General features: G+C 38.5%; 1 protein-coding gene across 6 annotated transcripts in view; it reads left to right on the top strand.

Moving 5' to 3' along the window:
- Positions 1–25,449, top strand: part of PPP1R13B (protein phosphatase 1 regulatory subunit 13B) — a 136,185-nt gene that overhangs the window by 92,220 nt on the left and 18,516 nt on the right. For 5 of the 6 annotated variants that reach the window (XM_032771610.2, XM_032771608.2, XM_032771611.2 and 2 more), the window contains 5 exons: positions 15,152–15,253; positions 16,340–16,514; positions 16,886–17,082; positions 19,454–19,618; positions 20,713–20,893. In XM_032771610.2, the coding sequence (XP_032627501.1) occupies positions 15,152–15,253; positions 16,340–16,514; positions 16,886–17,082; positions 19,454–19,618; positions 20,713–20,893 (820 nt within the window). The remainder of the gene's footprint in view (positions 1–15,151; positions 15,254–16,339; positions 16,515–16,885; positions 17,083–19,453; positions 19,619–20,712; positions 20,894–25,449) is intronic. The other variant, XM_032771609.2, reaches the window with a different exon arrangement.

The raw sequence follows: 25,449 nt of genomic DNA, 5'->3' as shown, positions 1-25,449 counted from the left end.
CATTGTTATATTTCCGCTTCCAACTTCTCAGGTAAGGAGTTCACAAGTTGAGTGTGCGCTGTGTGAAAGGAGACTTCTTTTATTTCTTTTAAACCTGCTAAAGTATAATTTCATCTGGACCCTAGTCTTGTATTAGGGAATAGTAAATACATCTTTCCTTACCACTTCTCACTCACTCATATCATTACTCTTTCATAGCCCCCTCTTAGTCTCTCTTTTCCAAGCTGAAGATCCGAGCCTCTTTATCTTTTCCTCATATTGGGACCTCTCTCCAAACCCATATCTTTTTGTTACCTTCTGAACCTTTTCTAGTGTAACCTTTTTTGAGTTTGAGTGGTGAGAGACCATCTTACACATATTCGAGATGGTGGTCGTACCATAGAAGTATATAAGGGCATAAGCAATTCTCAGTTCTATTCTTCTATCCCTTTTTAATGATTCCTAATCTCCTGCTTTGCTTTTTGACCCGCTCTTGCTCACACGTGAATGCTTCAGAGAACTATCTGATACCGTCAGACTCTTTTTCCTGAATCGTATGTAATAATGCCCATATATTGTATTGCTGTACGTTGGGTTTGTTTTTTCCATATGGCCATTCTTTACTTTATCAATTCGAATTTTCTTTGCGGATTTTCGTGCCCATTCACTAGTTTGAGATTTTTTGAAGTTCTCACCATCTGCTTTGGTATTACTGGGTCTTGAGTGTTTAGTATTCATTGGCAACTTTTGACGAAGTGTGTGTGTGTGTGTGTGTGTGTGTGTGTGTGTGTGTGTGTGTGTGTGTGTGTGTGTGTGTGTGTGTTGTAAAACATTGACAGGCTTTCATGTTTTCATCTTCTCTATTGTTAGAAGTGTGCTGTGCTGAAGGACAGAACTGGGGAATGAGCAATGCGTAATGAGATTTAGTATTTTGTTTTGGGTTTGCATAGGAATTGGAAGTACTTGAGTTGATTTAAATAACTGAAAACATTTGGGTTTAGATTTGGCTTGATAGTCTTTTGTACGATGCAACTTCTTGGCTTGTGTTATTGTATGAATGCTGTGTCGCTGACTGTTTCATTCATTCATCTTGTGCATGTTTTAAGAACAAACAAAAGTTTGGAGGAGAAAATCCCTAAGCGTAGAATTGACAACTTCCACATAATTGTACCATGTTCATTTTGCATGAGATGTTTACTTTGTGCCTTGTACAGTAAGTTTCTCACAATAAAGATACAGATTTCAGTACACCTCAATCAACATGATCCTCTGTTACTCTAAACAACAGATATTGCGGGGATGCAGGAGGCAGCAGGATAATGACTTTTCACAACCTGTGACACCCAGACTTTTGCAATGATTTGTAAATATTACAACACTAAAAAAGAAACAAACATTCTGTTGTCTCTTAAAATCAAAATTGACTGCATTTGAGTATTTTCAGTTTAACCCTATAACTAACTGTGATAGAAAAGAGTATTGCTCAACATTTTCCATTGGTTGTGGAAAAGTGCAATACATCAAACTGATTACAGTTGACAGCTGGCTTGATCTTGCCATGATTAAGTCTTTCACTGCTGGCAAAATCCACTAGCCTTTTCCGTTCACTGATTGCTGATGAATGCAGAGAGACAGCTTTCCATATTGATAAAGGATAGGGGGAAAACTCCCTCTGTTTAGTGTAGAAAAAGATACAAAACTTTACTTGTTATTGATTATGCCTAGCCATGAAGGCATGAGAAAGAGCTCATCTTGTAGGATTTCTGTGGTCATTTGCTCACTTGGCTGAAACAATTAACATTGTTGCTGTAGGTAGAGAATAGCAGAAAAAATGGAGTTGAAGCATGTTGAAGGAATGCAAGAGTTTACAGCCAATGGGCAATGCAGCAAAATAAAGATGTGCTCTTTTACAATTACATGGGAAAGTATCCAGCAGGTAATAAATTACTTTACAAAAATTATTAGTTTTAACTTAAAAAAATATTTTCTTTTGCAAGCAAAGTACCGTATTACTTTTTCACTTGAATTTAAGTTATTGTGGTTTTGAAGTCACATGACTAGAATGCAAACTAGTTTGTTTTAATAACTATAGTCTTTAGCACTGAAAATGCAATTCTGAAAAACAGATTATTGTTTGGCATACAGATAACACACAAGCTGCTAACTGTAAGCTATAAAACTAGTCATTTTAAAACATGACAAGTAAATTATTTAAAAGGAGACTTGAGGCGCTGTCTGTGAGAAGTACAAGTCAAACACTAATCATAAAATTGCTTTCAAATACAGGCTACTTATTTTTCAGTGCGTTTGTACTTGCTTTGGGAAATATTTTGTTGTATCATTATCATGTAAACAGTATGACATCACCACTGTAATACAAAGCATTTGAAACCATTACTTAAGGGAAACATAAACACATTTGATACTAACCATATTATTTAAGAGACCTGTAATGAAATGCTTTTTTAACTCTAATGGACTGGCTTATCAAAATAAGATGTTTTTCTTCTTTAATACCCAGAAAATCAAGTTCCAAAAGCTTATTTTTAAAGAAATTCACGTTTGCTTTGAAAGCTAAATGAGACATGGCTATTCCTCATAATTACTCTGAGTAAAAGATTGGTGCCATAAACAAGTTTAAAGTTTTATACATAACTGGTCTCCTGCAAGTTACCTCCATGCTTATGCATGAAAAGCTTTTATTATTATTATTATTATTATTATTTATTTTTTAATGGATATGTGTTTCTAGTCAGGAGGATGAGAAGGGGAAATATATATGTCTCTGCTGCTGCAAGTAAAAACTATGGTATTTTCAACTTGCATGTGTAGCTGAATAAAAAAAATTTTTTTTTTGTTCTTTTATAAGTTTCGTTGGAATTCATTTACTTTTTTCCTTATACTGTAGAAATCGTTTATAAGCAGTCCTGTTTTATACGATACATATTAACGTGTTCACTATATATTTGCACAATAGGTAAATACATCCATTTGCGGCTTTTTAAATTGTTATCGAATCATAGAAATGTAGGGCTGGTAGGGACCTCAAGAAGTCCAGTCCCCTGAGCTGAGGCAGGACCAAGTCATGGAGTCAGTTTTCTGTTTTTGTTTCATTAGTTTGTTTTCTGAAACTAATACCAGGATAGCTGCTAATCTGCTTTGCCAGAGAAAAATAAGCCGTTATTACACTTGAAAGTTTTGAACATTGGAGAAAACACTAATAACTGATTGGCTCTGAAGTTTGAGACTTAAAGTAGCCGAAAATCTTTATTGGTAAACTGATACAATTGTGTCAGCATGAAGTATGGGTTGCTAACAGAATACTCCCTTTTAGGAAGCGCTATCGAGATTTTGACAAATACAGGAAAAGTGAAATTCGTATGCAAATTGCGATGCAGTATAGCTGGTATAATATTTTGCATTTTAAAGTAATTGAGTATTATTTAATGCACAAAAATATTGAATGCTGTTCCATTGTAGGTGTCTAAATAAAATTGCCAAATTAAATCTGTGTTAGCTTGAAGGTTGTACTACACAATCGTACTTAATGATTGTCTGCAGATAGCTTATGTTAACTTAGTTGTTCTTTATTTTTTAATTTCTGAAATTGTTTGTTTTATCTGTGTTTTATTAGCTTGTTATCTCCATGAGCCTAAAAAAGGCACTGGATTTTTAATCATTTGATTTTTAAATGGATTTCTGCTGCTGGCATTTTCTGACGTAATTTAAAAAATGCAAGGTAGAATTGTGGATAAAACCATTAGACTGGAAATAATGTCATCTGCACAGAGATCAGCAAACATTCTATTTTGCTTAAAATAGAACCAGATACTCATTTTGTAATGTTAAGAATAGGTCTGTTCACAACGCTTCCAAATTGTACCGTACCATACCATAACAAGGTCAACTTCCTATATGGAATACGGGCAAGGGAAGTCACAAAAGATTAAACTGTTTAATTAGACTTTGGGTGTGGGGAGGGGATTATCAACTCTTTAACTCGGTGGTGTCCAGGCTTTTCAGGCTGAGGGCCGAACATTACCTCAAAAGGCTAGCTGGCCTCAGTTAGTAATTTGGAGCAGACTCTCTGCCTTGTGGTGCTTGCTTTGTGCTGTTCAGCTAGTAAAAAGACAGCAGAAACCACTTGGAAATTTCAGTGGATATAATAACCAACGTAACCTATTCTTACATCCTTCTTCCTGCTGCCCCTGGCATTAAGAAAAGGATGACTAGAGTTTGTTGCACTCTGGCTATTCCCAACTGTGCTATGGTCTCTTGGGCACCATAGCCAGTTAGGTAAGTCCATAGCAGCCCCCAGGGTACCTTAGCTTGCAGCAGGACTAAGGCATAGAATTGGAAAGCTATATTTGGTTGATGGGTCTCTGCTTCGCCTCCTTTTCTCTGTCCTGGGTGGTTGTTTGGGGGAATGTAGCCATCCTTTGTTAGGGTATGTCTACACTACGGGATTATTCCAATTTTACATAAACCGGTTTTGTAAAACAGATTGTATAAAGTCGAATGCACGTGGCCACACTAAGCACATTAATTTGGCGGTGTGCGTCCATAGTCCGAGGCTAGCGTCGATTTCTGGAGCATTGCACTGTGGGTAGCTATTCCATAGCTATCCCATAGTTCCGACAGCATCTGAATTGCAGCAGTGGCCAGTAGACGGAAACCACGGAACTTTTGAATTTCACTTTCTGTTTGTCCAGCGGGTGGCTCTGATCGAAGGTGGATGCAGTCCCCAGAATCCAAAGAAGCTCCAGCATGACTGTACAGAGATACTGATCTGACCGCTATATGGTTGCGACACATTATTTCTGTTGAGCTCCATTACAGATGACGAAATCAAGATTTAAAAACTCCAGGTAGTTGAAACGAGAGTCCGCACATGTCCGGTCGTGCAAGCGACCAGAAGCCAAGTCAATGGACGTCCAGGCGGGAGGATGGGTACCGGACTCGCTATCCCACGTCCGCAGTTCGACAAAGTATTTGCATTTGCTGGCGCTCCAAGCCTGTAGGCGTAACAACATTGTCAGGTGGTTTAGTCTTCTTGGTCAATTACACGCCCCTCCCTATCCGTATAAAAAAGGGTTGACATCGTTTCTTGACTATCTCTCTCTTTGTAAAAATAGTCAGTCCTGCCTAGAATATGGGGCAAGTGTACTAGAGAACCAGTGTATCAGAGACAGAGAGCACAGCTGCTCTGTGTCAGATCCCGCAGAAATGATGAGCTGCATGCCATTCACGGGGGGGGTGCCCCCTGCAACAACCCACCCGTTGCTTCCTCCACCCCAACCTTCCTAGGCTACCGTGGCAGTGTCCCCCCATTTGTGTGATGAAGTAATAAAGAATGCAGGAATAAGAATACTGACTAGTTAATTGAGATAAAATGAGGGAGGACAGCCTCCAGCTGCTATGATGGTCCAGGCAGGACATTAAGTGGTGTGTGGAGAGGAGCCCAGCATCCTGCTGCTATGATAGTCCAGGCAGTACAGAATCTTTTCTTTACAAAGAAAGGGATGGGGCCTGATGGAGCTCAGCCCCAGTTGCTATGACGAAGATGGTTACCAGCCGTTTTGTACCATCTACTGGGAATGACCAGAGTCATTCCTATTTTTACCCAGGCGCCTCTGGCCGGCCTCACCTGAGGCCAGCTAGGAGCACTCACGGCGCTCATGACGAGACAGGCTATCAGTCCTATGCACTGTACCATCTGTCACCGGGGAGGGGAGGAGAGAGGTGCTACTGTTTTAACTGCTGCAGCACGTGTCTACCAGTAGCAGGCAGTAGACATAGGGTGACATATAAAAAAGTCAAGAAACGATTTTTCCCCCTTTTTTATTACGGAAGGGGAGGGGCGGTAAATTGACAAGATAGACCCTGAACCACCCTGGACAATGTGTTTGACCCTACAGGCTTTGGGAGCTCAGCCAAGAATGCAAATACTTTTCGGAGACTGCGGGGACTGTGGGATAGCTGGAGTCCTCGGTACCCACTCCCTCCCGCCATGAGCGTCCATTTGATTCTTGGCTTTCTGTTACGCTTGTCACGCAGCACTGTGCTGTGACTCTGATTTCATAGCCTGGAGTTTTTTTTCAAAATGCTTTGGCATTTCGTCATCTGTAATGGAGCTCTAACAGAACAGATTTGTCTCACCATATAGCGGTCAGATCCAGTATCTCCTGTACAGTCCATGCTGGAGCTCTTTTTGATTTGGGACTGCATCACCACCTGTGCTGATCCAGAGCTCCACGCTGGACAAACAGGAAATGAAATTCAAAAGTTCGTGGGGCTTTTCCTGTCTACCTGGCCACTGCATGCAAGTTCAGATTGCTGTCAGAGTGGTCACAGTGGAGCACTGTGGGATACCGCCCAGAGGCCAATACCGTCGATTTGCGGCCATACTAACCCTAATCTGATATGGTAATACCAATTTTAGCACTACTCCTCTCGTTGGGCAGGAGTACAAAAACCAATTTAAAGAGCCCTTTACATCGATATAAAGGGCCTCGTTGTGTAGACGGGTACAACGCTGCTAAAATCAGTTTAAACGCGTAATGTAGACCAGGCCTTAGATGCAGCAGACAGACAAGCTCCTATCCTGTTTTCTGTAGGTTTCTGCAGTCCAACCTTATTGCTAAGCAGTTGTTTTTTTTTATGGGGTACTCTGATGGCCTCCCCTCACCCATTCATCTGTCTTCAGATTGTTGCCAGATCTTCCCTCATGTCTTTGGAGAAGGCTAACAAAGGATAGGTTGCTGTCTAATCAAACAGAGCAAGGAATTTAGTGAGCAGGGAGAAGAAAGACGGCCATGCTTCCATCTGGCATGGCCCTGCTCAGCTTTGTAGGCAGACTGAACTTTGTTGGCCCAGGGGAACGCCCACCTCTGTAGGAGGGGTTTCCCTATGCATGTGTTGAAGAAAATCCCTTATTAGCAGGGAATGCCTTAAATGGAGGTGGAGCTACCTCATGGCTGGCAGAGGTCAGTCTGCTGGAAGGCCTGGGCATTGCTTGTATTGGGAATGGCTACTTCTCTTTCCCTGAAGATTCTATTGTCTATTGGATTGGGGAGACAGTGGTTCCCTGAAGACAATGGGAGGAGAAGGGAGAGGCTCTCTGGGCAAGTCCCAGAAGACATCTCTAGTGAAGAGAGAGCCAGGACCTGGGGCTAGGTGTGGGTGTAGAGGGGTAGCAGCACCACGTCAAGGGGATATGAGGTACTAACGAAAGAAGGGAATGGGGACAGGCAGCACTGGGCTTAGGGGCAGCAGACCAGATAGGAAGAGGAAGGCAGCACATGGGGGCAAGAACATGTGAGAGAACATGTGGAGCTCTGGGCAATAGCCACCTATTTCAGGAGACTGATGATACTGGAGGCTCCACTGGCCTGGTGCAGAACTCTGGAGAGGGAAGAAGCAGTGTCAGTATCTTCATCTGCTTTCTGTCCTTGGGGAGGGGGAGAATAGGGTGGACAGGAACTACTGGTTAAGGGTTTGTAATGGATATCTCTGCAACAGCTTACATGTGTTGCCAGTTGTTGTGACTTTATTATGAGTTGCAGAATATTTGCTATTTTCCTCAAGCAACAGCTCCTGGAATCCTGAGATTCTCTGGTTATTTTATTTTATTATGAAGGTTTCTAGCCCTTGTGGTTATGGAGAACATCTGGAAAATGTGACCTGACTGAATTCTGAAGGCTTCTTCCCCGCTGCAGTGTATTTTTTAAATCTAACGATTTTGTGGGCTTTTCTTACGACTTTTGAACAGTTGGGTTGGCAGTACAACTAACAGCCAGCTGAGCTACTCACTTTAACTTGAAGGATAGGGTCTTTGGGAGTGGGCTGGATGGAAGCTCCTGGGATGTATCCTCATTGATTAAGAATGTCTGCATTACACAGATGCTCTGCTTGTTAAAGATATTCTGTGTGAGTTCAGATGCAGTGTTTCCTCTGTCAGTCTTCTGGGCTGCCTGTAGATGAGCCCTTTCATTATAACTCATAAGCAAATTAGGTAGATAGGGAGACACATGGCGGGGGTGGGGGCGATAGACAACAGGAGAGATACTTCTCTCCCAAAACCATGCTGTAAAGGAAGAAGAGAATGAACAAGAGGATAAGAAACTAGACCTCAGAGTACACAGACTGAAATGTGGAAATAATTATTTAATCACATATATATTTTATAAGTGATAAAATGTTTAAATGATAAAGCATTTCTTGAGATGGTTTAGTAATAAAATAGTACAGAAACTGGTTTATAATCTGACTTTCGGTTCCCGTTGCCAGTGCCACCAGGAAAAATAACTTCTGAAGTGGTAAGAGAGTGGCCCGTTACAGTCAGTTACAAGAAGGTGTGAGTAACAGTAGGGAGAAATTAGTATTGGGGAAATTAAGTTTAGGTTTTGCTTCAAAAGTTATTTTTCCTCTCTTGGTATCCTGTTGTTAATTGATTTATCTCGTTAGACTGACCTCACACTTGGTAAAGCAACCCCCATCATTTCATGTATTTATATCTGCTCCTGTATTTTTCACTTCATACATCTGATGAAGTGGGTTCTAGTCCACGAAAGCTTATGCCCAAATAAATCTGTTAGTCTCTAAGGTGCCACAAGGACTCCTCATTGTTTTAGCTGATACAGACTAAAACGTCTACCTCTCTGAAACCTGTCTACAGATGGGCAACTGAGGTATAGAGAGGCTAAGTGACTTGCCCACGGTCACACAGGGAACTGGCAGAACAGGTAACTGAATCTTCATCTTCCCTATTCCAAGCCAGTGCCCAACCACTGGAATATTCTTCCTCCCCTCAAGCCTTGTTATTTGTTGCAAATTGCTCGTCAGATGAGCTTTCAAGATGATACGATGAGCAGAACAGGTGCAACATTTTTTGAAAATGTTTACTACCTGTAAGCAATTCATGGGCAAAGGAAGTACTTTGTGAATGCTTTTGTTTATGGGAGGTAGTTTATTACACATCTGTAATGTTTGATAACTGAATCAATAACATTTACACCTCTACCTTGCTATAACACTGTCCTCGGGAGCCAAAAAATCTTACTGCGTTATAGGTGAAACTGCATTATATCGAACTTGATTTGATCCTCCAGAGTGCGCAGCCCCGCCCCCCAGAGCGCTGCTTTACCGCGTTATATCCAAATTCGTGTTATAACAGATGGCATTATAACGGGGTAGTGATGTATTTAGGAATTCATTTTAGAGTGTAAGACTCCCAAGTGATGAATGTAAAGAAACTTACAGTTCAGCAGACCGATATCCTGGAACTTATCACTATATTGCAAATGAATTTGTGGAATCTGGAGGAGTAGATATTTGCAGTGCTCTTGTTTTTGTAAAAAGTGCAGTCCCAGAGGAGGTAGATTTTCCTTGCTGCAGGAATAGGGAGATGTTTTATGGCTTAAATGTGATAGGTTCAGGTTTGTTGTGAAAGGCGAGTGACGCCATGTAATAACTAGTATAAGTAGAAGAAATTTATTGGAAGGATGATGATCTCATTAAGGATACATACTATGCTGTTTTGCATTATACTGTAACACAACAGTACTTCGGAAGAAGGACTTGGACTGACTAAAAAACTGTTCCAAACTTTCCTTTGTTTTCTCAGTAGTTTTGCTTGAATTGAATACAGATTATAAATTACATCAGTGAAGATAAAATGATCGAAGCAAACTGATTTATTCAACTAGATCTTGACAAGAGAAAATATGTTGGAATTTTTGCCTTTTTGCTAGATTTCCTGATGTTTCAAAGACTATGCTACTATACTTGGGACATCTAACATATGTTTATTTTTACAATCTTTCTGAAAATTAATTAACTTGAAACTGAAGAGGAATCTTGCTGGTTTCTTTACTTCATTTCTCATGTGGATGAAAAGAGGGCAGCAGCGAGTGAAACTGCAGGTTTAAATCTCCTCTCTCCCCTTCTCCTCCTCCTCCTGCTCAACACTGTGTAGTTATTTTAATAGTGAAAGGCACTTAGCCATTATGTTTTTCAGTAAAATAAACATTTAGAAGTTTTAGAGAAATGCAGGCTGTCAGGGTTTTCTTGTTTGTTTTTGTTTTTGTTTTTTGCAGATTATATAAATAGCTTTTAAAAACCTTTATGTATGCAAGTTAAATGTTTTTGCACTATAAAATTAGTTTATATACAAATATTCTCAGAGGTTTCTATAACGAGAGGCTAATGTATGAATTTATCATGCTCTCCTGTTCTATATGCTGTGGCATGTGTTAAGCATAATAATAGATTTTAACAGATATGCATAAAATGTACTGATCTAGAGTAGCGCACTGAGATCTTCGTTATTAGGAGTCAAATTGGGATGGCTTGTGGTGGCTCTGAAAACCAATTATTTTCTTAAAGATTGTCATTTTGTACTCCAAGATCTGAGCTTTCATTTTGAAAAATAAAAAGTGTTTAGCCTTATTATTGGGATGATGATCTTGAAAATGTGAACAAACATAACCTGATGCAGCGATGTTTTCCTGAGTCTGCAGACATTCTGAACAATAGCTCTGAGAGATGTGGATTGCTACCATATGTCTTAGGTGGGAAGAGAGGGGGCAGTCTGAAGCTTAAGGATGATAATTTAAATGTCAATATTGTCAACTTTCACTGCTGATCAAAGCATACAAGAAGGAAGGACTTTGCAGATCTGCATAGTTTACTGCAAGTGGTGTCTCATTTTGAATAAAGTCTGTGGTGCATGGGAGAATACCACCTATCTTTCCAATTCTGACCCTTGGAGCCATCAAGCAGGGAGAACCGGGAAGTATCTGCACCCTACCAGTCAGGAGCCAAGCCTGAAGTCCACCAAATACAAAAAAGATCAGGAATATCCTGAGTCCAACTGAGAGATCCAAGCCCAAGAAGATCAGATGAACCCAGAGAGTATCTGAGCCCTATAGGGAGTCATGCCTAAGGAACGCAGCAGAGCACGTGTGATTATTTTCAACATGTGCACAATATACTAGGAGCAGCATTTCATTTTGGCATCTTATCTTTGTGTCTTTAAGTGAACATATGCTGATTTGTGGATGGAACTTAGAAAAGTTTTCCTTTTTCATTTTGAGCCCTGCTTTAATATATAGCTCACTGTAAAATGTCTTGGCCATTTAATTGTAATAGTAAGCAGCAAGCTTAGAGAAGGTATGAGACCTATAAAGGAAAATACTGTGGAAAAGATGTCTGTTACAGTCATGCTGCTTAAAAGAATTAGTACAAACTACTAATACCTAGGATTTTCCCTCCTTTGGTATTAATTTGATTTACCAAATTGTTCCATATCTGATCTAGACATTATGCAAGTGTTTCTATACCCCTTGATTTTAAGGCCTCTGTTCCATACTCTACCCGCTTCATCACCTGTTCATCTTTTATAAACAGTTTTCATTGATGCTGACATTTACTAGGAGTAGGGTTACATGGGTTACTATTTCCAATATGAACTCTAATTCTGCTCTGTAATATGACCAGCAGGAAGTGTTCACAGAGTGGAATTCCCTTCTGGAATTTAAGTGAGTCATGTTTATATCATACTAACGCCTTAGCAGCTTGAAAAGGAAATATTCCAGATTTGGATCTCCCTAGTAACTGAATTGCTTTCATGCATCTGAGCTGATTTTGTGTGTGAGTGCATACAATAGTATATACAATTTATATATTCAGTCTATAGTTAAACTTAAACTTGCACATTCGTTGATTTACTTTAGGGTAAGTGACAGACAAACAGCTTATATTCTAAATTAAAATATGTCTATAAAAATTCTTTCCAATCTGAATTTCAGGATGGATATAAAATAAAAACCTGAATGGAAATAATTTAGGTTTACTTGACATAAAAATGAAATGTAATTCAGTCAACCCCCTCTTCCCCCCCACAAAATTTGAAATAATTAGCAGATATTGAGGCAGAGTAGTGCACTGGAATTGGTTTGGTTATGAGAATGTGAAATGTGAAACCTTCCTGAATTCTAATCCTTGCTTAGTATGTAGCATTGGGCAAGTAACTTATCCTCTGTGCGTGTTCCTCATCTGTCAGATGGGAAGGATACTTAACTCACAGGAATGTTTTGAAGGATTAGCTAAGTGTTTGTGCAGTGCTTTGACAATAGGAAATAACTATGTGCATATTACTTTTTATTATGCTATTACTGCGTGCTATTTGGATAAAAAGGATACTCACCTGAAAGAAACATTTAGATATTCTGTGTTGTAAAGGATGACCTTTCAGGAAGACTATGAAGTTACAGTGATATTGTTAAGATATTGTTATATATAAAAAATATTAAAATGCATTATTTTGCCATTCCCCCTCCCCTGCAGCAATTCCTGTTGCAATATGAATATACAGTAGTTTTATGAGAGTCTGTTCTTGTGAGTAGGGGAACCTTTGTTTCTTTTCATTCTATATTGTGAAGGGCAACAAAGCAGCAGAAAGCCCACCTTAATGTGAGCTTGTCAAAATCTTTGCTTTATATTCCCCACTACTTGGACCTCAAAGAAACCACTCTGCAGGGACAGAAGGACTGGAGATCTGTAGATTTCAGAGCGGTGTGTAGCAGAGGTGGAGGTCAGTTACTCAAGTGCCCTGTTTCTCTGTTACCTGGCGGATTTCAGAGCAGGAGTTTTCCTCTCTTGGGGTTGGGGCTAAGACACTGGTATGGCAAAGGATCAGTTAGCAGCTCAGATCATTACAGAACTATAATGCAATGCAACTTGGGAGGACCAAAGAGCAGAGACTCTGAACCAGATCTTCTCTCAGATGCCAGGAAATTTGGGGTTTGTCTTAGATTTCTCTGTGATTGTTCCTTTGCCCTGTCTATAAATCTTAAAACCTCTCTTCCCTTATGTAAGCATTGTTTTGAGTTTCATCTCACAACACTTCCAAAATGCTTTTTAACTTCCTTTGATTTTTCTTTGGGAGTGCTTGTAATGGGGTAGGATATGGTGTACCTTTAACTTTGTTATTAATAATGTAATCTTATGCATTAGCTCAAATGCTGCACTGAATGTAGAATGATTACAATGCCAGCACAATAGCCTGCCTGTTTCATTACTAAACTTTACTGATTGCATTAAATTGCAAACCAGTTGTAACAGAAGCTGCAGTATTTTCTCCTACCAGCTCTTCCAGCTTTTCAGGTGTTGGCATACTATGTTCTGTTTGATAAGAATGTCATGCAGTTCTGGTATTGCAACATTCATTTATCTAAGTGTAGCAGAGCAGATACTTGGTGTGAGAGAGAGCGAGCAGTTTCAACTTTTGGAATTTACTTTTGCTTTGTTTTTTATACTCCCACTTTTAAAAAATTTCTTTTTATGAACATGTTTCACAGAGTAGAAGGCCTGAGTGTGTAGGTAGAAATGACTCGGTTTTTTTGTAATTAAAGACTATGAGATTATTGAAATAATTTGAATAGTATATTAGATTCCTGTTAGAACAATATTTAGCATTTCATATCTTGAAAGTGCCTTACAAATTGTAAATAATATTCAATAATTGCTCCTCATTAACAAAGTGTTAAAATTGCCCAAATATTAGGCTTCGGTTTTGTGAAGGTTTTTGTTACCTTTCACATGCAAAATTTGTTAAAACACTACACAGTAATTTGTTGGCCTCAATTTAATTTCTATTAAATCTGCCAAAAAATGGATCTTAAGCAGTAATAATTAATGAAAAAATGGTAGCTCTTCTATAGTTTGTTTTTTTCTCATTTTATTAATATTTATTGCAACTAGAGAAAAATTGCTTTCATGTGCTGTTATGGGGGAAAATAGGATTTTTAACTCTTTAAAGCTTGTGGTGGCCACCTTGTGTGTAATCCTTATGAGGAATCTTCATGACTGTCTGAAGTGTGAAAATCTTTACTTTCACTGCCAAGTTAAAAACAAAAACAGCCCCATGTGCATTCTTTCTTATATATGTATTGGCAAAAGTCAGAATTGTCTTTAGGGTTTCTTTGAGGAGGACCACTGAGATGATTCATGAAAACATCACATATAACTTGCTCAGTTTAAATAAGGGTGGGAGAGACAACCTTTAGGCCAGAAACTGGAAATCTGCCATAGAAATTCAATAAAAATAAACACATTTAAAATACGTCTTTTAGGTTTGACAATTATTTATCTATTCCAGATTTTCCCTCTCTATCTTCCCCCCCTTTTGTCTCTCTGTCTTACTCATTCTTTGGCACTGTACCATTTTCATTTTTGTGTACTGTTTTCTGTTCTTTTTTCTCTTATCTTTTGGTCTACTCTTTTTCTTCGAGTAGCAGCATTGTTTTCTCCTCATTTTTTGTCTTCCATATTTGCTTCCCTTCTTCATCCACTTCCTTGCTTTTTCATGTTAACTTTTCTCTTCTGCCTTGTATTCTGTTCTCTTCCCATGGTATTATCTATCTTCTGCCTCCTGCTGCCTTCCTTCTTATAGCAGTCCATCCTTCCTCTTCTGCTGTGGGAGCTATTATTAGGGATGGGGTGCCTCTCTTGCTGCCCCCTCTGCAGACATGTCTGCACTGCCTCTCAGAGCCTCCCAGCCTTGGTCCACAGACTCAGCGCTGTAAAAATATCTGTGTAAGACAGTGCTTTGATGTGCTCTCAAGCCCACCTCTCCCCCCCAGGCTTAAGAGCCTGAAAGATTCTTAGATTTTTAAAGAGACTATACTTGAATAATAATTGTTAGAAATTAATTCCTGCATGTGCTTTTGCTCACAAAATACATAGTTTTACCATAATTAAGGAAGAAGTCTCATCTAAAAAATAAAAACCCAGGAACATCAAGTATTTGTTACATTTGGTACATGTCCAAGAGATAACACATAGAACAAAACCCCCATAGGACCAAGGGTATTCAGAAAGCTAGAAACAGAAAACAAACCAGTAAATTACATATAGTGAAATTCTGATCTTGTGTTTCTGGAAAATCTGATTTGTGGCATTTATAATCCTTTTGTTGGTTGCTTTTTAGCTACAGTCCAAATGCATAAAACTCTGGCAAAGCTCAGAGGCACAAAAGAAAAGAAAATATGTTTTAGATTCTGATTGGGACTTAAAAACATTCTTAGACTACTGATTTCTGGTTTCTAATGTCACAAAATTCAGTGTGTGTAAATAATCATCTTAACGTAGTGCTTTGTGCTTTCTGCAGCTTGGGAATCCACGTGTAGAACTCACACTCTCTGAACTTCAAGACATGGCTGCCAGACAACAGCAGCAGATTGAAAACCAACAGCAAATGTTGGTTGCTAAGGTAAAAATATGAAGGAGTGGAAAAGAGACAACTGCAACAATTTAGAGACTTAAATAAGCTGTTCATAGATAAAATTATATATAGATTTCCTTCAATATACGCATATATAATTTTCAAGAACTTAGAAAAATACACTACAACATTTTGAATAAAAGGAAGAGCCTGAGAAATCTGCTGCATTAACAAATACTTATAAATCCAGGCAATATAGGACTCTACAGCTTAATAAACAGTAGACATGGAATATTAGTATGACTCCTTAGTTATATTCATCTTTAAAATGATTAGTATGTTGTTACCTCTTTGTGTTAGACTCACTTCCTAATATATAAACATGAATGTATGCTCAAAGTTTTGTATTTCTGTGAAGCATTTTGTGACCCTATTACATATGCTATATTATATATACAGTATGTATTGCATGCTTGGACTACAGGACTGAAATACATTTAAATGGATTCAAGCTAACAGCGTTTGCTGTATTTGCAGTTCTCTGGAAGAAATTATATTGGGAAAAAAAGAAACATTTCCCTTAGTTGCTCAGTGCATGAGCTGTCATTTAGAGAGTTGGAACTTTATCTTAGAGCAGATCTCCTTATCTTTGCCTGTCTAAAATCCTCTACTGACCATTGTTTGCTTCCTTTGGGAAATTGAGTAATGGCGGGTTGGAAGACATTTTGCAACAGCAGGAAGCGTGTTGCTAGCAGCAGGAAACAAATGCTTGCGGATGTGTTGGAATGAATGTTTAGTCTGAAATTGGTTTTGGTGTACATTTGATGTTTGACTTAGTAGCTTCAAAAGCAGTGTGCCCTGTTTCTGTTTTTTGAAGACAAATTTGTATAGGCACAAATTATAGTAGGTTTTTCTAGGAGTATTGTTATACATTTTAATTACATTTTACTCTCATATGTGATTTTATTTATTTAGAAAAGATGTATAGGCAAGAAAACCATCCAAAGTTGATAGTGAAGTTTGAGTTTCTTTAAAGTCAAGTTTTGTTGTTTGTTTGTTTGTTTGTTTTGCTGTAATCCACCTATTAAAAAAATTCTTCTAAAGTTAGATTACATGTTCTCCTTGTTTTGGCAGGAACAACGTTTACGTTATCTGAAACAGCAAGAACGCCGTCAGCAGCAGTCTATTTCTGAGAGTGAAAAGCTTCAAAAACTTAAAGAACGGGTAGAGACCCAGGAGTCAAAGCTGAAAAAAATACGTGCCATGAGAGGACAAGTGGACTACAGCAAGATCATGAATGGCAATCTGTGTATGTGGATTTTTCAAATCTATTTCCATTGTAAATTTCACTGATGATATTTTGTACTGTAACTTTCAAATATTAGTATAGCAACAGGATATTGAATTGAGTATTTGTTCTATTTTTAGAAAGGGTCTTTCACAAATGAATTAATTAAATAAGAAATTAAATAATAGATTTTAGTAATTATGTTCAGCTTTTTGCAAATTACGTTAGCATGTTATAAACATAAGTTTGTATGCCATGTTAAATTGATGGAAATGTTTCTGTATGTAGAACTACAGTTTCCAATAGCTGTATGTTTAGAACTATGAAAATACACAAGACGGTTGTACTGATATTTCATTTGGTGGTTGTGGTGTGTTTTTTGTTAATTATAGCTACTGAAATTGAGCATATCAGTGCCATGTTCCAGGAGAAGCAGCAGGAGTTACAAGCTGCAGTGTTAAAAGTAGATCAGCTAACTCAGCAATTGGAGGACTTAAGGAAAGGGAAATTGAATGGATTCCAATCTTATAATGGACAGATGACAGGACCTGCAGCTGTAGAATTAAAAAAGTTGTACCAAGAACTACAGGTAAACTATTAACTGAGACATTTTTCACAATATCTGTAGATTAGCAAAAGTAAAACTTACCTCCCCAACCTAGTGTTGCAACTAGTGTTGTACTTGATTTTGGGAAACCCCATTAACCAGTATGATAGAATGTATGTTAATTTGTAAGGGCACATTAAATGGATAAACCTCAGGTAAAGGGAACTTCATTAATTTTCAAAACCACGTTTTTATCACCTTTTTTTTACAAATTGTAAATAATATAATAACCTATATAAATGTTTTGAAGAGGATTACTCAGCAATGAAGAGAATGTATATGCAAAAATTGAACTCTGCATGTAAACTAGTACTTGTTTCTGTTTTTCCTTTTTTCTAAAATTTATTATCTCAGACTAATTTTTCAGATCTTAATCTTTTCTCTTTTGTGAGGTAGTAGGTATAGCAAACATTGTGTAAGGTGCTTTCATAGCTAGAAAGTATGATTAAGCAGTGAAAACATCTATTGTAAAATGCAGTATGAAAACATAATAGTGAATATATGATATAATTAAAATGTATAGGGGCTAAATAACAAGCCTGTCCTGATCATATTTTAACAGAATCACCAGAAGTAAAATATAAACTGCAAATACAAGAAAAATTTGCAGTTACCCTGTGCCTTATTTCTCCGAGTATACCTTTATAGCTATAGTGTAGATCTTAATTTAGAAGGTAAAGTATTTTGCTTACATTGCTATGGTTTCTGGTTAAATGTATGAAATTACAAATATTTAAATACATACCATTTTGCCAGGATTTCATGGTTTTTATAATTTCCTTATAGTGTTTTGTGGTTGAGATGTGAGCTCTACCATGTGTTAGTTTAAAAATGGGAAATACAAGTAATGCTTTTTGACATTTCTCACTTTCTTGGGATGCATGTATTTCTTTTATCCTTAGCTCTGAACCTTTGAATATAGATCAGGGATTGGCAACCTTTGGCATGTGGCCCGTTAGGGTAAGCACCCTGGCGGGCTGTGCTGGTTTGTTTACCTACTGCATCCACAGGTTCAGCCGATCGCGGCTCCCACTGGCTGCGGTTCACCAATTCAGGCCATGGGGGCTGCGGGAAGCAGCGTGGGCTGAGGAATCTGTTGGCCGCCCCTTCCTGCAGTCCCCATTGGCCTGGGATGGTGAACTGTGGCCAGTGGAAGCCGTGATCGGCTGAACCTACGGATGTGGCAGCTAAACAAACTGTCCCGGCCCGCCAGGGTGCTTACCCTGGCAGGCCGTGGGACAAAGGTTGTCGATCACTGGTATAGATTGATGTGATTTTTTTTTTTTTTAAATGAGGACATTCTTGTATGATGATTTCATGTAATTGGGATGTGCTCTTTAACAATCATTAAAATATAATTTTTTTTCTCTGAAGTGGAGGGAAACTTCATTCAAAGTATTATACCAGGTTGCACAGTATGAAGCTTAATCTAATCTTTCTTACATTTTTATTTAATTGAAAATGAAGTGACCTTTTTTCCCCTATTACTTACACTAAGTGAATCTCCATTTCTGGAGCAATTCGAAGTGCAAAGATGCTTAAAAGATTGCTGAGATGTCTGTATCGTTGCTTGTTGTCATTTTGGCCCCCAACATATTTATCAAGATTTAAATTTGCCTCAGTTTTTTTGCATGTAACATCAACATGAGAAGTGGAGAACTGGGACAAACTGTCAGAATTATTTACCAGAGAGAGCCAGTGGGGAGACAAGAAAAATAATTATGAAGGACGTAGTTATTGATTTTAAACTATAGAGGTTACCCACCCCCTTAACCTTTAGAAGCCTTCAAATGAAGGTTTCACCTAATTCCCATGTAGAAAGGAAAATCAGGGTCTAGACTGTGTACCAGTTCAGTTTGCATCCCATTCATGCATCAAGAGGTTTTATTTGGAATTGGAAGCAGAATCAGTAGCATTGCTTCTGTTGTTGAAACTGACATTTTCTTTATATATATTTTTTACCATCCAGGTAGTTAAAAATTGACTGACTTTAAGAAGGTTTAAAAAGATGAGCTTACCGTCAAATTTTATATATGATTTGGTTTTCATCTCATCAGTGTTCCTTTATGAAACATCTTTATGCTTAGATGCTTGGAGTTGCCATAAGTTGGATGATTCAACATGTACTCATGCATGTACAATTGCTTCCTAGGATATATTTTCTTTTGCTTCTTTTTCTAAAAAATTGTATGTCGATGCAAATGTTGACTTAACAGGCTATGTAGAAGTGTAGACTTACACCCAAGAACTTAGTTGATCTATATTACTTCATGTCTTTGGATATCTTATAAAATAATTTGACAGCAGGTGAAATAAAGTATCTACTGTAATTATAACAATTGCATTTTTAAAGATTCGTAATAGGCTTAACCAGGAGCAGAACTCCAAGCTTCAGCAGCAGAAAGAACTTTTAAACAAACGTAACATGGAGGTGGCTATGATGGACAAGCGTATCAATGAGCTGCGTGAGCGACTATACAAGAAAAAAGTTGAGGCACGTCAAAAAGAAAACATTCCTGTAAGATAAACTATTAAAAGGGGCACATTTTAGTGGTTTCAACAACCTAAAAAAGTCATAAAATGTAACTTTTTTTCCTCCAGCTGAAAAACCACAGTTACAAAAACACTTCTTTTGAAAATAGTAACCTTTAGAAATACAGAATTTTGTCATTCTTTCCATTGAGATTAGGAAAAGCTTAGATTGCAATGTGTTTCCTTCTATTTTTATGTTAGGAACTTGGATATTGTTTAAAATTTGCAACAGTAACAATATTTCAGAAATGAGGGCTTAATTTTTGGCTTTCCATCAGGGCATTTGGTAGGTTTGGATAATTAATAAAATATTTGTTCCCAACTATGAAAATCACCACCTCCAAGCCTGGAGCAGAAAGATGATTTTTATTTAAGTGGTTTGATGATCTGCCCGTAGTTAAATAACCTGGTCAACCAGTGCTTAATTTGTGCCAGGGCTTGCAAGGCTGAGCCCCGGCACTTCTAGGCTTGGCAGTTAGAAGCCCCGGCACCTCTGGGCTTGCTGCATCAGTTATAAATGTATAAAAATTGCTTGAGCTCTGGCACCTCTTTCATTACAAATTAAGCACGGTGGTCAACTGCATGCTGGACACTGTATGTAGGGTGACCAGAAATCCCAATATTAGGGGCTTTGTCCTATGTAGGCAACTATTACCCCCTCCCATCCCGAATTGATTTTTCACACTTGCTATCTGGTCACCCTAACTGTATGTGTGTTTTCTGATGACCAGGTAAAAGCCCAGATGAAGGGACCACTTACACTTAGATTCACTTTTGGTTTTCAGTGCCCTATTAGGGCCCCAACCTTATAATGTCTGAGGTAAAGCAAGCCCTTGAACAGAGAGAAAATATTTTGCTTGCGGAAAATATAGCCATGGTTGAGAACTCAGTATAGTTTCAGGTGGGCAAAGTCTGTTTTGTGAAGTAGAAATCTGCTTTTGTGGTTCATATTTGATTAACAAATTTGAGGTGACTTATCTACCATGCATAATTCTAGATTATTCAACCATATTTTTCTTAACACACTAGAAATCCCTAGATAAATAGACATTTACACCATTTTTGATTTGTTTATTTTAGTTAAATCATATTAATGGAACATCATCGCCCCAGTCATCTTTGACTGCTTCAGGAAGAGTAGCAGCAGTGGGGCCTTACATCCAAGTTCCTAGCTCTGGCAGTTATGCTGTACCAGTAGACCCAGTGAAACCACAGTCTCTCACCATTGCTTCCACTGCGACTCATGGGAGATCAAAATCTGGTAAATACTTAAGTGTAATGGTTATTAAAATATTTGGGGTAAGAGGAGGCAAAGGAATTGTCCAGACATGCGACCTCCAAGGACCATCTTCTCTGGTCAAAGTGAGCTAGGCTTCTCAGTGCTGTTCTGTGAATTGGGCATATTAGTCATTTGAGATAGATGTCAGGTATTTTTGCTCTTCTCACTCATCCTAAGAGCTTTGCCAGACTTTTACATGGCTAATAAACTGAATATGGCACCTACAAAAGAGCATGTACAATTGTCTGAAGTGTGACCGTGAACAATTCTGCTCTAGGAGTGTTTCTAAATGATAGATTTTAAATCAGTTTGTATTTTAAAATCCAGTATGTAACTCCAATTTAATCTGTAAATATAATACAACTGATTTTTGCAGCATTTTGTTTTCATCTATTTTTAAAAAGCATTCTGCTTTGTCTTAATTTTTTTTATTGAAGTAGTATTGAATTGGGCAAAATACACTGCTTCTTAAAAAATGAAGTTGATAGATTTCTATTCCTAGGTCTGTTTCCCCAGCAAGAGGAGAGCTTGCTGAAATAAGTTTTTGAAAATGATTGGTTCTGGCTCTGGGGTGTCTGTTTGTCTTGTGCTACTTCTGCAGTGGAATGTCCTTTAGTATTCCAACTGCCAGCTCCTTTCTGACTGCAGCTAATGAAGGAGCTTCTCTGCAGTCATATCTATAACATGTTCTTCAACGCTATGGCACCCATGTATCCCATAATTAACAATTCTGTCTATATTGTAATACACCTTCTCATATGGGGCCTGGTATAGGAAACCACCTATATCATCTATGCCTTGGGTGCTTGAGTCTATTGGCTCACATTCTCCTAGAGTTCTCTGCACTGGGCAATTTGTCAGTAAATGTCTTAGTAAAGTCAAAATTCCGAAGAATGGGTTGGCAACAAAGAATCTCCTTAAGACTGAGAAATGCACAGTCCTAAACCTCTGACCACAGGACGTGGATTTGGGGTCACCTTTTGAGTGAGATGACAGATAAACAATGACAGATTAGCAACTCCTTTGTGTTGGCTTCTGTTTTTTTTGCATTGAAGTCTCTTATCACATAGAAAGGGTCAATTCATAAGTTGCAGGTTATATACAAACACCATTTTGGTATTTGTAAATCTCACTATTTTTTTTGATAATTGCATATATACTTCTAGGTCTGCTGTATTCTACCCCAGGGTTTATACTGCATTAGACCTTTTTAGACTATAAAAGAGAGATCGTTCTCTAAGACTTTGTAGTGTAGACTAGTTCTTATTTTACATGCTTATGATTCTAATTGTATTTAAAGCAATTTTTTTAAAAGAGCTGTATATGAAAATATTGTCTATCCACTGCTAGAAAAAAAATCAAATTTGAGATTTTTCATTTCAAGTGTCATGTGTTTATTTCTGATTTCTGAGTTTTCCTGTTCTAATTTCTGCATTACCATTATGTTGTAATTTTTCCACCACTTTTTTCTTTCTTTTTTTGTATAACTGAATCTGCCTGTCCTGTAGAGACAGATTATGAGTGTGTGAAAAAATCTCCAGGAACCTGGAAGATTTCTGATTTAGACATAATAGTGGAGCCTATTCTGTCACCTCCCACTTCCTCTCTTCAGTCTGCTGTTCAAAGTGTCATCTGCCTGGCACCTACTCTGTCTGACACCCTGCGCTGTGAGTGTGTAGATGATAGCTGGCTAGTTAAGACTGCTAGTTTTTAATATGGTCATTTGAGCTCATGCATACAGATGCATATTAAACAGCAATTTTAGAAACTGTGCTGTGTCCTGGTATGCAGTAGATACACTATTATAATGTAAACTTTCTAGGAGGCTAATTTGGGGATTAAAAGAAAGTAAATGGATTTGGGGCAAATTCATCTCTTGAGTATTGCCAGATGAGTTTCACCAGGGATGAGTTTGCCCCATTGAGTGTTTAGGTCTAAAAAGATACTGAAAGAATAGTTACAAAAACTTAGTAGAAACTTTTGTATAGGTAATCAATCTATAAATTAGGGTGAATTCACAATGATGGAGAGACCTGGCATGTGTAGGATTTCTTTTGAGATAGGATTATGTGTGAGACTATGAGGGTTTATATGGTCTTCTGTGATGGGAATTGGGAGATACTGATTTCTGGTCCTGGAGTGAAATCTCAGCCCCCTTGAAGTCAGTGGCAAAACTCCCATTGACTTCAGTGGGACTAGGATTTCACGCTTGCTTTTGCAATTCACTTGCTACATGACTGTGGGATAAGCATTCTCCTGTTTATCAATTGGTCTGAAATCTATGAATGCAAAGTTCTATAAAAGGCCCAAATATAATAGTAATAGTGAAATCAAGTGTTTTCAGATTGTTGGTTTACAGTATATGGTTACTGTAAGAATATACTAGTAAAATGACTAAATAATTGGATGAAATTGTGTGTGTGTGTGTGAGAGAGAGAGAGAGAGAGAGAGAGAGAAGCTATGCAATAGGGTTAGCGGGAGTGGCTGAGGTATACTGAAGGGAAATTGGATTTTGGGGGTGCATGGGCAGAAGATGAAGGCAACAGAAGTGTTGGGCGTGCTGGAGGAGGGACTAGCTAAGGGAAGCTGGGTTTATGGAAATATCTGGGTAGGGAAAGATGGGGGAAGCTCAGTGGCTGAGGGAAGATGGAGGCCTGGGTGGAGGGGAAGAATTTGAAGATGTCGGGGGTTCACAAAGGGTGTCGGGGGCAGCTGGATAGTTAGACTTCTGGGAAGATCCAGGGGGATAACTTGATAGTTCGGAGGAAGCAGGGGACAGCTGGGTTGGTGGAGGTATCTTGGAGAAAGATGTAGCTTGAAATGGCTCTGTGATATCTAAGGGAATTATGGGCAACTGGGTGGGGTGATTGAGGTCTGGGTAGGAGTAGGAGGTAGCAGGGACCTGTCAGGGTAGCAGGTCAGTTCGGTGAATGGCAGTGTCTGAGTTAGGAGACTGCTGGTTGCTGGATAGGGGAGCCTAGGGCCAGTACTGCATCCCTCTAATCTTCTGTCCTTGCCTTTGCCTCCACTTGCTGCTGCCCTTGGGTTGCCAAGTTTGGTTGGATGAATTCCTGGAGGTTTCATCACATGACATTATCTTTACTTAAAGCTTAATCTTTAATTCCTGGAGACTCCAGTACAACCTGGAGGGTTGGCAAGCCTAGCTGCCGCTGTCAGGGCTTGCCTGTTCCTAACAGCTGGTCCTTCTCTGGTCAGATCCACCAGAGGGAGTAGCACACAGCAGCTGCTCAGCACCTCTCCCAAGCAGCTTTTAGCAGCCAGAGCTGTATTTGTAGGCTGTCTGACACTCAGTATAGGCGTTAATGTGAGAGGCAGTCTCCATGCATGTATGCCATGCAAGGTCCATGATACTTGGCAGACGTGTTTGACTGATATATAGGGGGCAGAAAGATGAGATCAGATGCATTCTGAAACTGAAGGAAACCAAGAACATGTCTATATAGTGCCTTAAGCCACAACAGAGGGGTGTAAATTTTAGTCCTCATTAGTGTGTCTTGCACTAACTGGCCCAAGTGGACCCTGCTGACACTCACTAAAAGTTTCCTAATGCATGTTAACATAGAGCTGTTTTAAGTGGGACTATGTTAGTTTGGACTAGGAAACTTTTGATGCACACCAACAGGGTCCACACAGACTAGTTAGCGTGCGACACAGTAGTGTGGACTAAAATGTATACCCTTCTGGTGCGAATTAAAGCAACCTGCAGACCAGCCCCCAAAGAGAGAGACTGGAGAGGTTGGAGAGACAGAGGTTGAACGTATTTGGTTCCTATTCCTCACTGTAGAATTCTAAGGATAAGTGCACTTGTCCCTATAGTTCTAAAATTGAAATTTTATACTCAATGCACATTTTTTGTGCAATTGGCTAGCTCTCTGAGCATTCTTTTTAAAACTGTGTGGATGTGTATTTATAAGAGTGAAATATGTTTTATGATGTCTTGCTATTTCTTACCCCTTAAATAAGTTTACTACTTCCCTCTTTTCATTCTCACCTACTAAATCTGAACTACTAAATCTAAATCTTCATTCCTTTGTTTAGTGTAAATAGGATATAGGAACTGCTGGAATTGATCTGTGAACTGGAACAGTAATAAACATGCTTGACTTAAAGAACATCTTAGGTTTATTATGTAGTAAATATTAATCCAATGAACTGTTCATATTTAGAAAAATTGCCCTTACTTAGAGGCACGTATTTTTTACTTTTGTCTCTTTTGGTCTTACTCTTGTTACCTAGATGATGGTAATAAAAACAAGGTGCACAGTTTATGGACAGTGTCAGATCTTGATGTTGGCCCTGACTACAGCACTTCCTGGCATTCTGCAGACTCTGAAAAGCAGTTTCGGGACTGTATGTTACACAAAGTGTTTTGGGCAAAAAATCTACAATGATTTTAACTGTATTAAATTAACAATCAGAAAAGCATTCTTATCCCAACGTAATTCTCTCTCAGAATTCAACCTAAATTGATTTGAAATTAAAATGTTGTTGTAACTTTTTTGTGTGGAACATTTAGG

The sequence above is a fragment of the Chelonoidis abingdonii genome, chromosome 4, assembly GCF_003597395.2.
Source record: "Chelonoidis abingdonii isolate Lonesome George chromosome 4, CheloAbing_2.0, whole genome shotgun sequence".
NCBI classification, from domain to species: domain Eukaryota; kingdom Metazoa; phylum Chordata; order Testudines; family Testudinidae; genus Chelonoidis; species Chelonoidis abingdonii.
The sequence above is the reverse complement of the archived record's forward strand: the minus strand, read 5'-3'. Positions and strand labels throughout refer to the sequence as shown.